Raw genomic sequence first — 17,464 nt, 5'->3', positions numbered from 1 at the left:
CTTAACAGAATCTTGTGCACAGACGTACATCCATCCCTGATGTAGTCAGCTATCTCCAGTAATAAACAGGCCTCTGCCCCTCCAGCCTCTTCCCATCTTCTCTGTGCGAGAACTTCTCCCTCCTAGCAGCTTCACCCAGATGCCTAAATACAAATAATGCAGCCCATGTCACTGCTGGAAAACCTAGACCTTCCAAGGCGAAGCAGTGCTAGGAGACCTTCTGCACCAGCAGGCAGCCGAGCTCCTCCCCAGCTCCTTTCCTGAGTCCTGGCTCCTCTCCTGTGGCTCCTGCAGGCCAGTGGGCCAGGGGCTGCTGCTGTGTGGGATGCTGTGGTCCATGTGTGGTTCATGTTAGCACAGCTGAGAGAGGCCGAGCCTCTCACAGGGACTTGAGCTCTGAGGGGAGACAGAATGGAAATAAACATGGAAAGTTTAACCACTACAAACAGCCCAGCTTCTGGAAGGCAGGGTTCTCACTCTCCTATTCCATTCTGTATTGGAAACTAAGAAAAGAGGTGGGAAGCTATCCCCTAGCCACAGGCTGCTGACAGCCTCGCCTGGGTGGCTTTCCAGCTCTGACAGGCAAGCACGAAACACCCTTGACCTCTTAATTCTTTGCTCCTTTTGAAAAGAAAGGCTAAGTCCCAGTCCCTGCTGGGTCCCCCTTTCTAGTCTGAGGACCTGTTTCTTCTCTAGGTGTTTGTTACCAAGAATGCGCTCACCTAATCGATGACACCGATTCCTGCACAGAGGAGGTTGCCTTGTCCTCACAAGGCTATAGTAGTTTGTCTTTAATAAAATACAGTATTTCATGTAACAGAAATTAAATGTAGAAGTGGGTATGGGGATGTCCTCCTTTGGCAATAGTGGTTGGAACCAATCATCCCTTATTTCAGTTTTTCCACACTGATTATCAAGCGCCTATTTTGTGCTGGTCATTGTAGTGTTATTGGATTGAAAGACAAATAAGATGTGGCCCCTTCCAGGAAGGACCCTGCAGTCTAGTAAGCTAAGGCAAGTATGTAAACAGATATACCTAATAAAAGATGACTATGCTGTGACAGTTAAGTGGGGTTTGATAGAAGGAGAAAGAACATCCATTCTGTGGACCGGAGGGTCAGGGTAGAGTTTAGATGAGGAGAAATGTCATTGAGAACATATGCTTCAGCAAAGTCTTGGGGTACAGATAGGAGGTTGTTTCAGGCACTGGTGCTGGGGAAGATAGCCAGGGAGGAGGAAACCACAAGGAAAGAAGCCTGGAGGATAAACTGGGAGAGTCTGTGGGGAACCTGCAAGGGGAGTAGTAGTCCATGCAGTAACCTGGTGGACTCGAGGGGCAGTGGGAGCCATGTCCTGCAGGCCCTGGTGACTGAGCAGAGGAGTATGAACCTCCCATGGAGAGAAGAGGTGAAGGGAAGATCAACCGACTTTGGGGGACAGTGGCACTTGGGCATGAGACTGAGGGGTGACTCTTACAGTGTGGTCCTCAGACCAAGAGCATCAGCAGCCTAGAAAGGCACACTCGCAGATCCACCTCAGGCCCTCTTGGACCAGAATCCAACTCTTGGCAGGTAGGCTAACAGCCCTTCTTAACAAGCCACCAGGAGATTCTGGTGCTTGTTCAAGTTTAAGAATTCCTGGGAGCACTAGAGCAGGAGCAGTGTTGTGGGAAAGATGGTGGGTCCAGGCCTGAATGTGTTGGGTTGGCGGTGTCTGTGGGGATTTCTAGTGGCGCTATCACGGTGCTGTGCCAGGACCCCAGCATTGGCAGCCCTGGGAGCTTGTTACAGAGGCAGATTCAGATCCCACTCCAGATCTGCTGAAACACAGGCTGTATTTTGACAAGAGCCCCTGGTGATCCCTGTGCAGCTCACAGGTTCTGGCCTAGAGGTTCTTTGGGCATATGAGATTGATGCTCAGGGGAGGGGTTCAGGCAGGAAATAGAAATGTGGGAGTTGTCACAGGGATGGTTGGAGGTGGCACATTTCCAGGGTAAGTGTGGAGTTGGGAGAGGGAGACTGAAATCATCACACTGCTCAGCATTAACGTCACACAGTTGCATGTGGTACAGAGTGGGCCCCTGGGTGTCAGCCAGCCTGTTGTAAGAAAGTGCCATTCACGGCCATTGCCTCAAGAGACAAGGACTTTCCCAGACACCCACAGGGACAGGGACCTGGCGTGAAACCCTTCCTACCCACCACTGCTGACTAGTGTCTCTTGAGTCCTCCTGGGGGCACGGGTTACACTCATGTTGTCAAGACCAGAAATGTGAACAAGTAGAAAATCTAGACCATAGTTGGTGCTCAACAGATGCCCATGGAAGTTACTCCCTGAAGGTTTTCTAAATGGTGTGTAAACAAACAATAGAAAACAAATGATAGACTGCTTTCAGATCCAAACAATATATTCCCATCGGTAACCTCAATTTGATCTTTACAACATACTTGTAAGTAGATAAGATGGGAATTACTCATGCTCTCATCTTAAAAACGTAACAGCTTTATTGAGATTTAATTTGCATACATTTTGCCACTTTAGATGATTCACAAGTTTTATGTGCAAAAGTTAAACACCTATCACTACTGTCTCATTTCAGAACATTTCCATCTCCCCACTGTTCCCACATTTCCATCTCCCCATTTCCATCACCACTGTTGGTCTCAGTGGTTTTGCCCATTGTGGACATTTTATACAAAAAGATTCATACAATATGTCTGGCTTCTTTCACTTAGATGTTTTTGGAGTTCATCTCTGTGGCAGGATATATCTGTGCTTCAACCCTTGTGTGACTGAATAATGATCCATTCTGGATAGATCACATTTTGTTTATTGTACATCAGTCACTAGGCATTTGGGTTGTTTCTACCTTTTGGCTATTATGAATATTGCTGCTATAGGTATTCATGTGCAAGGCATGTGTAAAGGTGTATTTTCATTTCTCTTGGGTATATACCTAGGATTGAAACTGCTGGGGTGTATAGTAACAGGAACTTTTTTGAGGAACTTCCAGATAGTTTTGCAAAGTGGCTATATCAGTTTATATTCCACCAGGAATGTGTGAGAGTTTCAGTTTATCTTCCCCAACTCCTATTATTATCTGTCTTTTTAATTATGGTCTTCCTAGAGAATGTGAAATGGTCATGAGGCTCATTTTATAGGTAGAAAGACTGCAGATGCATTATTTGCCAAAGTTTGTAGAGCTAGTAACTGGCCAGACTACAACTTTTTTTTTTTTTTTTTAAGCAAATACTTGTATGGTGCATAATCTTTGGGAGGCATTAAGACTTCTGATCTTATTAAATCATTTAATTTTTACAACTGTCCATTAGGAGGGTACCACCAATTTCATATTTTAGAGCATTTCAGATTAAGGATGCTCAACCAGTAAAATCTGTGCAAATATCCCAGGTCCAAAAAACACTGAAATCTGAAATACTTCTGGTCCTAAGCATTTCAGACAGGGAATGCTTTCCAGTCTTACCAACTTAATTTATAAGTGAGTACAGGGTGAGTTCTGGGCTTGGAGTGGGACAGAGGGCCTGTAGGGTGCAATATTTAAAGCAACTGACCTCACTTTCAGGTTCTGGGCAATAGTTGCATGACCCTGAGACCATCTCTCAAAATGGTGCGTCCTGGGTGTTTCACCAGAAGCATCCTGGTCCTGGTCCTGTTAGAAGAGGCTGAGACACACAAAAATTGAGTAACTTAACCAAAGTTTCCAAACTAGCAAGCTGCAGTTGGGATTCAAACCCAGGAATCCTGGCTTCCAGGGCCTATGTCAAAAACCACTTCATTCTTCTGACTTCCTCATCTCTGATCCCAAACCCTATTTTTTCTATTTCCTTCTCAAGGCTTAACTTTTAGAAATTAGCCACTATTTTGACAAGTGGAGAACCCAAAGTAAAGTTCCACAGCTGGGTTCTGGGAGATCAAGCAGAATGAATCAACTTAACAGCCATCCTGGGCACCTACCATATGTGCCCTGGAAGAGTTAACTGGCCACACAGGTCCCCTTGGCCACATCTGTGCTTATTGTCACAACTCTGTATAAATCTGCCTCATTCTATGGAGGCCCCCTGCAAGTGACCAGATGGACTGTGTCCTGGTGGGGAAGAGGCCACTCTGAACCACCAGGATTATTCGCTGTGACATCATAAGGAAAACAAGCATTCTCTTGGCCAACTAGGAACAAATCTGTCACTCATCCAAGTGTTCTGAGTCAAGGACTCAGAAAGTTAAGGATTCCTTCATCATACACTAATTGGTTGCTTATTGCTTTTAGTGGTCATTGCTTTTGAACTATCATCTTTTCAATGATGGTGCTGTTTTGGTAGAATTTGAATGGTTCTTGGAATTAACCAGAGCCCCCCACAAGGCAGTGTGAACACAAAAGTAGACATTTGTGAATGTGTATGTTACCCCACAGAGGTGATGGGCAGCCCTGGGCAAGACACTTACACAAGTCGTCAGCCAACAGCAGGTTCTTCCTCGGCTCCCCAAGGGTAAGACCAAGTCAGTCGTGGTTCATCAGTGCCCTCTGGGTGGGCAAGAACTGGGCAGCCTTTTCCCAGGGAACAGATCTCTAAATATGCCTCAAACCCAGAGGTTTTTTGTTTTAATGTCATTGTTATCAATCTTCACTAAAAATGATAGATTTTTCCTGCTGAATTTTGACCTTTTTGTTTAGAATTTCAGCTTAGTGACTTTGTTCTTCAAAGATGTGGTCTGTGGACCAACAGCCTGGGCATCTCCTAGGAGCTTGTTGGAAATGCAGACTACAGGCTGCTCCCCAGACCTCCTAAACCAGAATCTGCAGCTTAACAAATCCCACATGATCCTGGGCATGGTCAAGTTTAAGATGCAATACTGCATGTGTCTTCATTTCTCCATTGGCTTTGGCTATGATCACCAAGTGCCTCCTTTGAGGCTGGGATTTTGGGTAGGCTTTCAGATGTTAAAAACATCATGCATAAAATCCCTTCTTTTGCCATTGCATGATGTCATTCATTTTACCTGGCCTGCCACAAGAATGAAAAAGGCAAATTACATCCAAGTTTTACATATATATATATATATATATATATATATATATATATACATACTAACTTCTTAATTGCATCTGTTAAAGCCCCCATCATTAACAGAGTCCCAAGTGCTGCCAAAATTAATTGAGAAATGCCTAAAGGCAAAATAAACACTGCCTCATGGTTTAATTCAAAACCATATCAGCTAAGAATGGAGGTACAATTAGTGATAAAGATGTTAATAATTAGTTGTGCTCTGTTAAATTTTATATTCAGTGGTTATGTGGAGTGAAGAAAGAATTTCTGCAGGAGGGCAGAAATCAATGTTTCACCTTGATTGCTATTTTAATGTGCTTATTTTAATGGGGCCATCCTGTAGAAACCCTTGGGCACATTTCCAATTTTACATAAATGTAAAATTAATTATTATGGAAGCATATAATTTTAGAGTTGGAGCAACCTTGGCGGTCATTTAATTCAGTTCAGTTATTTTACAAATAAGTAAGAGTCAGATGACTTAAGTCCTTCCACAGAGTACTGGAACCTGGGTTTCCCAATTTTTGGAACAGTGACTGTTGCGCTTTTTCAGATTCCCCACAGACAGATGTGCTTCCTGATGTCTTAGAATCCCCAAAGTACAGCTGTATTGCCCCAGTGACCCTTATCCCACCCTGCATCATGGTCTAGTTGCTTTCAGTTATAGGGTTGGGGTCTTGGGAACTTTGACTCATTTTTGTATTTCTTCAAGATTTCTAGCTTTGTATTTTGCAAATAGTAGTTGCATAATAAATTGAAATGCATGTAGTGCTGAAGCTAGTCTGTTTTTGTTTTGTTTTGTGTTTGTTTTTGTTTTTTCTCCAGGATTGGCACCCAGGGCCTTGTGCATGCAGAACATGGGCTTTATCTACTATTGAGCTGCAAACCCAGCTCTGGAACTCGTTTTTATCTGCTTCTTAGAGCAGATTGTGTCTTCATACCAGTGGCTTGAAATTGGCTATGGTAGTAGTATTTGACCATAGAAATTTACAAATGCTTCAAGGCCTTGTGCTCTCTGGACATGCAGTTGTTAAACATTTATGAGCATACCACTCTTTCCATGATTTTCTTTAAGTCTCACGAAGCAATAAGACCTTTATGAAAATATTTACAAAATTTAAGATCTATGCCAACGTGAAGATGACCATTTACCTGTTGCTTAGTATGGGCTGCTTCAAGAACGATGGCGTAGTCAATTGCTCGACCCACTCTGATCACTGCAGGGTTAAGGTCGGTGCACATCAGACCTTAGGCTGCCTTAGAATGTGGTTGTTGCTCAACTAAATCTACTTCCCTGGAAAAGCTCTTTGGGTATAAATGATAATGGAAACAGGATGTGAAATGTTGAACATGAAAAATATATTTTTCTCAGAAAAAAGTGAACAGGCAGTTACAATGACTGTAATTGCAATCACATCTTTGTTTTTCCAAAAACCTTCACTGGTTCCCTATAACCTACAAAAATGCACAAACTTCCTAACATAAGATGCACATACTGACTATAGTTTATTGTTCCAGACTCATCCCCAACCACTGACATCATTTGCTGTTCACCCACCTGAGTCCCACCTCTGCTGTACTCCGCAGCCTCCTTGACATTCCCTTCTCTTCGGATCCCCCACTCTTCCTCCCAGTTCCACCACAGGCTCTCTCCCAAGCTTCTATTCCTAGCTGGTCCCTTCTACCATGAACTTCTGAGTAAACATGAAAATTCAGGTGTCTCTGTTTATCTCTTCTCTTGTATGTCTGTCTTTAGGAACAGGAACCGAGGTCCCATTGGTCCTGGAAAGTATGGCTATGGTAAGGCCCCGTACATCTTACCACTGCAGACCGACACTACACACACGACGCCACAGAGGCTTCGGAGACAGAGGCCTTCACCTCGGCATTCCAGGTCCCAGGGGACATCTGCTCCTAGGCATGGCTACAGCCCACCAGCCTACCAACTCCCCCACCATGCACCTCTGTACCAAAGTGACAGTGGTCCTCGCTCTGGACTGCAGACCTCAGAAGACTCCATATACCAGCTGCCTTTGACCCATGACCAAGGCTTCCCTGCAGCTTCAAGTCTCTTCCACAGCCCAGAAACAAGCAACAACCATGGAATGGGGGCCCAGGGAGCCTCTCAGAGCTTCTCCCAGCCTCTGCGATCTACAGCAATCTCCTGCATCGGGGCCTATCGGCAGTACAAGCTCTGCAATACCGACGTGAGTACACACCCCTGGTGCTGGGCCTGGAACCCGCTGCTCCTCTTCCCTTCCAGTCAGTTGGCACTGGGCACATGGAGGACAGCAAAGGCATGAAGTTTTAGACCATGTTAAGAGATCTTTTTATACACCACTTTCCCTCTCTTTCCTCTTTATATAATCTCCCTATGTTCTTTACTTTTTTGTAAAGTTATTGCTTTAGAAATTTATGCATAGCTTATAGAATCATGTATTGATAAATCACTTACTAGTGATGTTAGAGCTATTCCTATGTAACAAGTATCAACCCCCAAATTCTTGGTGGCTTATATCAACAATATTTCTTTCTTTGCTCGTGAGTCTGTGGGTCAAGCGCAATTTGGTTGAATTAGGGCAACCAGCAGTGGTGCCAAGGAAGTGTATATTTGGGGAGGTGCAACCAAGTAGGTTTCCTGTAGACTCCCTGCTACTCCAGGCATATAAACTTTAGGTATTTTATCATGAAGGTGTCTCATAGAGAGGTCATAAGAGTCTCCTTATCTTAGGGGAGGAGCTGGGACATTTGGGGTGACAGATGGCATTTAAAGCCTTCTGGGCTGCAGTTATTTACTAACTGGATAGGAGTATTTCAATATTCAAAGAATCTATATAGCTGTACTGTTTTATCAAGGCTGAGTACACACTTTGGACATTCAATAAATATTTATTGATTCCGTCTTCATGCATTAATAATACCTACTTTTATTAAGAATTCATAAGAAGCCAGGATCTGTGCTTAGCACTTTTTATTTACCCTATTTCATTCCATCCTTAACCTTATGAGTTTGCTTCTCTTTCCATTTTATAGTTGGAAAGAGGTTAAATAACATGTAGAAGATTCCACAGCTAGTGAATGGGAGAGCTAATTATCTGTGTAAACTATGTAAGGTGAGCAAATGTGTTGTTTTTAATATCATTTTAAAGGTCATGTATAAAAGAGAAAGGAATGAGAGTGTTAAGAGGTTAAATTTCTGAGTTGCTATATTTTTCATTAATAATTTAATCTGCCTTAATACTCTGTTACTGGGTAACAGGCCAGCTGTTATATATTAGCTTCAATTTCCTCATTAAAAATATATTTCCTGCTATAGAGTCCATAGAAATGACTTAATTTGTGATCTTAATAATTCCTCTGAATTCCTGTATTGCTTTTAGTTTGTTCTTCCACTGACAGACTTCAGAAATTATTAATTTTTATAAAGCAGTAACTTTTCTAAAGCCATCACTAATCAGTCAACCAAACGTCTTAATTGAACATCTTTACTTATAACAGACTAGGTACCATGGGAGGTAAAAAAAAAAAGTCATATTCTCTACTTCATAGTTATTATAAGGATCAAGTGAGGTGATGTAAAAGAGGGCTTTGTAAATCAAAAAGCTAGGAATTTCTTGCATGATCCGACATGGTCCTTGTTCTTGAATTTCCATTGTTGTTCTGTTAAAATTAAATGAATTTTGTAATGCAGAACACGTTTTCCCATTGACTAGTACATTTCTTAATTTTGAAAACCAAGTAAACCATAAAGAGAAAGAAAAAGAGACAGAACATTTGGCCTAACGTGTCTGACATCTGCTTAGCACTTCTTTCGCTTAACTCGCATTTTTAAAGCAGGCTCTTTTTGCCAGGCCTATCCTGCCAACAGCAGGGCTGTTCTCCCTATGTACAGCCAGGCGTCCCTGGGTGTTGGGGTGGCTGCATCGCTGAGGAGACTGGATTTCAAGAAATTTCAGAAACTTCTTGTGAGTTTGTGATGTCCTCTGGTGTTTCCAAAGTAGGCAAAACAAAGAAGTACATGTTGACACAGGACCATGTAGGCTTAATTCCTTCTTCTCACTGACATTTTTCACAATGTACCACACTGCCCCAGGTGCACATCCATTTTACCCTTATTGAGAGATGTCATTCCTTACAAGTGCCATGATTACATATTTTTTATAATGCCATGACTTCTTGTGAAGTTCTGTGAATACTTGAAAATGCTCTCAGGGGTCCCCAAGACCTCCCTGGGTTTGACGATTCCCTAGGCGGACTCACAAGACTCAGCATGTGGTCTTACTCAGGACTGTGGCTTATCACAGTGAAAAGACACATAGCCAAATCAGTCAAGAAAAAGGCACATGGGACCCAAGCCCTGAGGAAAGCAGGCACAAGTTCCTAAGAGTACTCTGCCAGTGAGGATGAGCACAGTCATCAGTGGTAATGTGAAGTGGTTACCAGGAACACTCATTCTCTGTACCCAAAGTTTTTAATGGGGGCTGGTCACATGGTTGCTGTCTGTTTGGCATATTACAAAATTCCAGACTCCCAAAAGGAAAGCAGATGTTCAGTATAAACTAGGTTGTTTATATAGTTCAGGCACAGTGGGCCGCTCTTACCCTTCAGAGAGTGATGGAAGACTTCCTGAAATCCAAATTCCTAGACACCAGCCATGGACCAACCTTGCCAACAGGCCTTTCCAAGGAGAGCAGCCTCAGACTTCATGTGTTAAGTCCTCCCCAGATGGACCATGTGCTCTAGCATCTTAGCATCAATGACCTTGTGTGAACATGTCCATATCCTCCCAAGTGTCCAACATTAAGAGATGACATGAATCCCCAAATCCCCAAAGAAGAAAAAAGCATAAAATAATGTGAAAAATCTTACTAATCTCACAGGAAATGCAGGTTATTATTTATGTTCGCTCCAAAGATTAAAAACAAAACAGCATGCACTTAGATATCTCTCCTAGTTATTGTCTGGGAGAAGAAGAAGATGGAGTTGTAGTCCAGGACAGGTTGGAAATACTCCACTAGTTTCAGAACACCATCCCTTAAACAGTATATCCCACTCCAATTTTGATGGGACACATGCCTTTTTAACACTCCCAACAGCATAGGGCCCAGTTCTGAGATGTATGGGGATAAACATGAGGAGTGGTCTGAGTCAGGGGTCAATGCTGTGCAGAGTGTCTCATCTCTGGTCATGGCCCCTGCCTCAGCCCCCTGATGGTCCAGAGGAGAAGAGAGTTCTGCGTGCAGCTACCTGTTGGTTACCATGCTTGTGCTGGAGCACTTCACGTGGAGCACAGAGCAGGGATCATGGACTGAGGAGGACTCTACTATAGAGGAACAGTTGAACTAGGCTTCCAGGATGGCCAGAGAAGAGGAATGAGCATCCGACAGCTTAGTCCAAGACAGGAAGGCAGAATGGTGTCATGATCTCAGAGCAGCCATGTCTTCTGGGTCCCTCCCACCTCCTTTCCATTGTAAAGAATCACACAATTAATGCAGAATTTATTCTTTAACATCTCAAAATGCAGAAATTCATATGAGCCTGGCTTCACCATTGTACATGAGACAGATGAATGAGAAACATTTTTACACACAGTGAGAAATCAGAAAGTGATTCTAACTAACTGGTTTCCTTAGATGTTAGACCTACAAGGCAATGTGCGATAGTGCCTGTGCACTTGGGTTTGGGAGTGATGCTGGGCTGGATGCAAATCCCAGCTTCCACACGGATGAGCCAAGTCTCCTTGGCAAATCACTTAACCTTCCAAGGTCCCTTGTAAAATGTAGATCATGATAATCCCTACCCTTTAGAGTTGATGTGAGGTTCAGATGTGGTCAGATATTTAAGTCTTGGCAAGGTGCTGACACAGTCTTAGTAAATAAAATAGACCTCGATAGGTGACTGTGACTTCCCTACCTCTGTAGACAGGAATAGAGTAAACGTCTCCATGTCTGAGCATGGTCCAAGTTCTAATTGGTAATGCATGAAACTCGTGGACAAAATAGCCAGACTTTCTACCAGTTCCCCTTTATCCTCTGCATTAACTGTGATTCAGAGTCCTTTCCCTTTGCCTGATGATATGATGAACCTGCTGAGAAACCCAGTATTTCCACTGCGTTGCTTCAATGTAATCATTCCTGGGGCAGAGTTCTAAAATGATGAGAAAGAAACTAATATGACCAGCTTGATGCCAGTGAATTCTTTACACCCTCCAAAGCCTGTGTTTAATAGTAAGCCCAACCTTATCATGATGGCATCTGGGAATTTGAAGCATTCTAGCATGTCTTTAAGATTATTTGATTCATATTAGACAACATCTATGAAATACTGCCAATTCAATGATAAATATTAGTACTAATGACTTGTGAACGGAGATTTTAAAATAAAGATTTTTAAAAATTTTATTTTATTTTTTATGGACTGCACTTTGATTCATTGTACACAAATGGGGTACATCATTTTGTTTCTATGGTTGTGCATGATGTAGATTCATACCATTCGTGTAATCCTACATGTACATAGGGTAATGATGTCTGTCTCATTTCACCATTTTTCATACCCCCCATTTCCCTCTACGTAATTTAAAGTTCCTCCATTCTTCTCTCACCCTCCCACCTCCCCACCCCATTATATATCATCATCCACTTATCAGGGAAAACATTCAGCCTTTGGTTTTTTGGGATTGGCTTATTTTACTTAGCATGATATTCTCCAATTCCATCCATTTATCTGCAAATGGCATAATATTATTCTTCTTTATGGCGGAATAATATTTTTAAACCTACATTGTGTATGAGGAAGTTAAGGTATAGGTCCTGGTATAGATAAACCACCCTGTGGTCTTTTAGGGTGCTATCAGTCTAACTAGTGCAGCTTTCTCCCTCTGCCTGCACACAGTGGAGGCAAGAGTCAGTCTGATTCCAAGACCGTTAACATCCACTATTGTGAGTTCACAGAATGGACCACCATGGATACTAATTGAGTGGGGTTAGGCTGTCAGGGTCGGGGATACTGAGATTAGCAGTTGGGAGTCCAGTGCAATAGGAGGGATTCATCAGTGGTAATAATAGCAAAGATCACACATGCCACCTAAGAACTTTTTTTTCTCTTTTGAGTTGGTAATGAAACGGAGGGCCTCCTTCATGCTAAGCAGGTGCTCTTCCACTGAGCTGCACATTCCCAGCCCCTCCTTAGGCGCTCAGATTCCCCAGATGATGGGAATTAGCGAGACTTGGGAGGAATCAGTGAGGGTATCCTGGAGAAGAGATGATTACCTGGGTGAAGAGAGAGTTATTTTAGGAAGAAGAGGTGAATCCAAAAGGAAGCCCTTTGCTTTCCTATAAGGGTTAAAAAGCAAGAAGTGGGTGTTTGGGGACCTTTCAGTGCAATCAGGTGCTTTTCCAGGGAGCAACAGCTTCACCTGCAGGTATGTCTCTAGCAGTGAAGAAACATCACAGAAAGGTGGTTTTGACTTATCTGCAGGCTGCACCTTCCCAGCTATGGCTAAAGCTAGGAAGTATTAAAGGAATCCAGTAAATGGTTCAGTGTCTTTCTTGTGGAAGCACATTGAATCCCCAGACTCGAGAGCTAGTTTTTGTAGCAGTGCAACAGGGGACGGGGAAACCAAACTTCAATCCCTCAGATGCCTGAGGGATGCAATTTTTAAAAAATCCTTTTCTATGAACTGATTCTGGAGTCTGTATTAGTGTTTGCTAAATATATTAACCCACCAAGACACTTTATGTCCTTTGTGCTGGCAGCCTGGGTGTCTGTCCCCACCTGCTTTACGTGCCCTGGCTTCAGTGCTTTCTCCCTGGAGAGCAGGCTGACACCCTGACCCCTTCTGGAGGTGGGCTGTGGCCAGTCACCTGGTGCAAGGCAGAGACAAGATTATGAGTTTTTAGGGGGCTTTGTTGCCAGAGGAGGTGTGATCCTGAGTTTAGACAGAGTGCACTTAGTGTTATAAGGGGGAACCCCTGGGGCTAAAAGAAGCTTTTAGCAAACACAGGTGTGGTGAGTTCTGATATCACTGACTCTCCAGCATATTTCCCTGGGGTGGGACTGACTTCTGACAATGGGTTTATCCACGTGGAGTTGTTTCTGCTTCAAAGTAAGTGACAATGAAGGGAAGACGTTGGGCAGATCTCAGATGCAGCTGAGCATGCTCCCTGCAGGCAGATTCTAATCCTACCCCATGTCTGATCTGATATTGATTGAAAGAGGAGCTGACAAACAACTTCCTGACTGCAGTTTGAAGGAGAAACTTAGAAAACAGGGCCAGGTGAGAATTCAGTGCAATTCTGTAAGGTGTAAAGCTTGCCAGGAACCTAGGAGCCAGTTACTGGCTGGACAGGCCATCTGACTCAGGGCTCCACATTCACATCTCTTCTTATGAGCTTATCACCAGAGTCCCTAGCTGGGATGTGTGTTAATGCCAGTGCCTTGGCAACTCCACTTTCTGCCTTCTTGAACCACTTGGAATTTCCACTGAAAGTTCTGTGAATCATGCCTTTATATGAACTGTTTACAATTGTCACTTCTCATGATTATTAAAAACTTGTACAAGTAGTAAGGAATATCACAGTGGTAGAGACAGATATATCCTAGTCCCTCTCCCAAAATGTACTCACAGTCATTTTGGGAATTTCTAGTTTTTATAATCATTCTCTTCATAATTCTAAATAATATACTAATAATTCTAAATGGTATACTAATATCAACTTCACATCTCCCCCATCACCTCCTCACTCTGCTAACCATATTTTAATTTTTAGTTATGCATTTGGCTACATATAGAATGTTAATAATTTTATGTTCTTGATTTATCAATATTAGGAAGGGTCAGTTAACTTTTTGCTTTGCAAGATTAGAAATTTATTTTTCCACGTTTTTACCGATTTTTTAAAACCGAGACCTATGAGATCCCTGCAAGAGGCTATTTCGACAGATTCTGCTCTGCTTCCTCATTAGTCACAACACCGCAGTACAGTGCTTGTTTGCCTTTGAATGAAACGTTGTACCCTGCCCTGGCAGATGGCAGAGGAGAAGGAAGTAATTCTTATTGATAGGATACCTCAAATAGCCACAAGGAAATTTATTCTTTAGGGCAGTAAGGGTTTTGAGTATTTAGTAAGTGTATTCTGCCATATACTGCTTACTTAGCAGGGAAAAGGTATTCTTTTTTAGGCCTTCTTTTAGACATAGAGGTATGTAAACAATTTAAATAATTTAAAGAGGCAGAAATAAATAAGCATCTTGGGATAGGTCTGTGTTTATATGTATGTGTGTCCAGAGTACTTAAAAGTGTAGGATTCTGTGGATAAATGGATAAACTTAGTCATTTTAACATCCTTTGGGACTTTGACCTGTGTATTGAATGGAAGGGAAACACCTTTCTCTAGGGGAACATTATGAACTTCTCCTGTGTGGGGAAAAAAATAGAAGTTTGAGAACTAAGAAAAACTTGGAATTTTTTTTTTTTTTTTTTAAATCCAAGGCTTGATCCAAAGGCTGACTCTTTGGACAAATCATTTCACTGACTGGAGAATTGTGGGAGTGCTGGGAGGTGGCAAAAAAGCACACCTTTTTTGAGGTCGGATTTGTCCTGTGTAACTTGAGAAAGGAGATGGTAAATATTTGGAGATCGTGCTGTGTAACTTGAAAGAAATTTTGGTGCCTGGTTATCTATAGCTGGAAAATACATCCCGTTTTCTGCAGAAGAGAAAGGAAGGAAGAGAATGTTTGTTCAAAATACCGACCTTTCGGCCCCTGGGGCTTCTGGAACAGTTGCAGCCCTCTTCAGTGCCTTCAGACACATGGGGCATTCCTGTGAGCATCGACCTTCATGTATGCTAATTTAATCCTCACCAGAATCCCTGGTGATTGGGGTTTGGGGGATTATCATTCAGATGTGGTGATTTAGACTTTGAGAAGCTCAGTGTCTGACAAGATCACACAGCCACTTTCTCATGGCAGTGAGGGACATTTGCTAGATTTCTGTTTTTAGACTTTTCAGTGGTGATGTTAAATACATCATAGGTTGCTATGGTAGCTGATCTTTTGATTGAATCCAGAGCAACGCAAAGGATAAAAAAAGAAAAATTGCATATCTGACCCACTCTGACTTCAAGGTCATGTTCCTTGGCACCACCTTCATTGGGCATAGTGCTCTTCATCTCCTGGGGAAATGAACATAATTAATTACCCAAAGGTAAGTGTTTGATCACTGATGGTGGCCTCTTAAGCAATGAAGTTGGGAACACACAGTTGTCATCTCAGATTAACCAGGGTCACTAGAAATGTAGCCGGAGTTTCCATAATACTCTTGGTGACTCATAGCAACTCCAGGCAATTGTCTAGATGGAACTTTGGATAGGGCCTGTATTGCTTTATAAGGATTCAGCTCATTCTTTTAAAATACTCCTTCATTTCTCTCCCATTAAGAGTCCAGTGGAAACATCCATCCCTCTTTGGGGTGGGAGTCATTTGGATGGAGATTATCTCCCAGAGGCATTTCTTGGCTAGCAGGCTCCCATCCCAGATGAGCCTGATCCCTTTCTATGTGGCTTTCCCCTCTGTCTCAGTTTTCTGGCCTGAAGATTATAAGAATCTGTGCCCTTGGAAAGGATCAGCTGTCTGCAGGAAACCTGTTGAAGCTGGCTCACAGTGTAATATAAAGTCAATTACCCACAAGGTGAAGGTGACTCGGCCAAGACATCAGGAAACAACCAATTTAAAATGTAACAAATGTAAAGTGCTCTGTAACCTGGAAGTTTTAACTTCAGAGAGTCTGTTAAAATAAGAGGAGATTATATGCTGATAATAGTAGGACAAGTACAAACAGATGTAATCTACAAAAGAAACATGAAACAGGATTTCCCAGGCCTGCTTGGTCTTAATCCTCACTCCACAGTGCCCACGCTCCTTACAACCAGGGCCAGTCACTTCACCAGGTCTTTGGGGCTGAATCTGACCTTGGCCCCTAGACCTGACCTGAAAATAGGCAGGAAGCAACTGAAGCTTTCTTGTCTGGAAGTCCATCTCAAATTAATTTTCTTGTCCTCAGAGCCATGAGGGACACAGTAGCACTGTTATCAAGGCAGCACTATACTGTAAGTTTTAGACCCCATGCCTGGATCACATACTGATTTTATCCCTACTAGACCTGTTACCTTGGGAAGCTCATGTAGCAGCTCATTTAACCTTGATTTCCTCATCTATAAAATAGGAATAGTAGTTATTGTTAGGTTGAAATGAGCTAATCTACATAAGTCACATGGTAAAGTTCTGCATTTAATAAGTACTAAAAAGAAAATTTTACTCTTCCTCATCCTTATCATCGCTTGATTGTGTTCCTTGATTGTACCATAGTTCTGTCTTAGTAACCCATGGCCACCACTGGGCCTGGGGAGTCTTGGATTGCTCCTGCTGAGTCCCTCTCCTCCCCAGGGAGTAGTGCCCTGCCTCTAACTGGCGGTTTGCCTGGTATCATGTGAGACCCTGCTTGGGGTCACATACAGAGTGTGCTGATCTACCAGGGCACCTTGTCGTCTCTAGTGCCAGCTGCCTGCTGGATACTGTACTGGACTTGGCTGACTCTGGCCACTGTGGGTGACTTTGCTGCCTCAGCACCTGACCTTCCACCATGGGTCTGATGCCACATTAAGTCCTCCTGTTTCAGGAGGTAACTGGGCCATGTTCAGAAATAAACAATTTGTTGAAGACCAGGGGACAGGGTATCCTGAATGACCCATCACAGGTAACTGGTTGCCTTGGCAGATACACTTGGATGGCAGTAAGGAGCCCCAGGCCTTAGTGTGACACACCACAAGATGATAAATTACAAGTACATCAGGATTGGTTAAGGGCCAATGTATTTGGAAGATCTCAATACTGATACATTTTCATATTTATTGCATAAATACATATTTATTACAAACAATTTGACATACAAATAGACTAAAATTTATGAAAACTTCTCTAACCCCACCTCCCAGAGCTTTTAAACTGTCTACACACACATATACACACATGCATATGGGGAATACACATAATCAATTATTTTAACATTTTTCATTTAATAGACTATGGATTATTTTTTAAGTCATGAAATATATAATTATGTTGTCAAATGCGAAGCAATTCTAGATTATTCTGAAGGTTCACTGGTTTGTAGTCTGGCTTCTTGGAAGTATTTTGCTCATGGAAAGAAAGCTGGTAAACAAACCACTGAATGTCTTGTAGTCTACAACTTCTGACATTGGTAAGACCCACCAGGTTAATTAAGGGTGGCTTCTGGCTAAAGCCTGGATGTGAAGCAGCTTGACTTTACATAGGTGTAGGTATTTGGGAAATGGGACATTTAGCCCACTCGATCTTCCCTGTTTCTGTTGTGAAAGCCTGCAGGC

The 17,464-nt window shown here is 42.7% G+C and overlaps 1 protein-coding gene across 1 annotated transcript in view; it reads left to right on the top strand.

Moving 5' to 3' along the window:
* Thsd4 (thrombospondin type 1 domain containing 4) overlaps positions 1-17,464 on the top strand; it is a 590,727-nt gene that overhangs the window by 126,558 nt on the left and 446,705 nt on the right. Inside the window, exon 5 of the mRNA XM_047539595.1 lies at positions 6,817-7,267. Within this exon, the coding sequence (XP_047395551.1) occupies positions 6,817-7,267 (451 nt within the window). The remainder of the gene's footprint in view (positions 1-6,816; positions 7,268-17,464) is intronic.

This window comes from Sciurus carolinensis, chromosome 2, assembly GCF_902686445.1.
Source record: "Sciurus carolinensis chromosome 2, mSciCar1.2, whole genome shotgun sequence".
Lineage (NCBI taxonomy): Eukaryota > Metazoa > Chordata > Mammalia > Rodentia > Sciuridae > Sciurus > Sciurus carolinensis.
The sequence above is the reverse complement of the archived record's forward strand: the minus strand, read 5'-3'. Positions and strand labels throughout refer to the sequence as shown.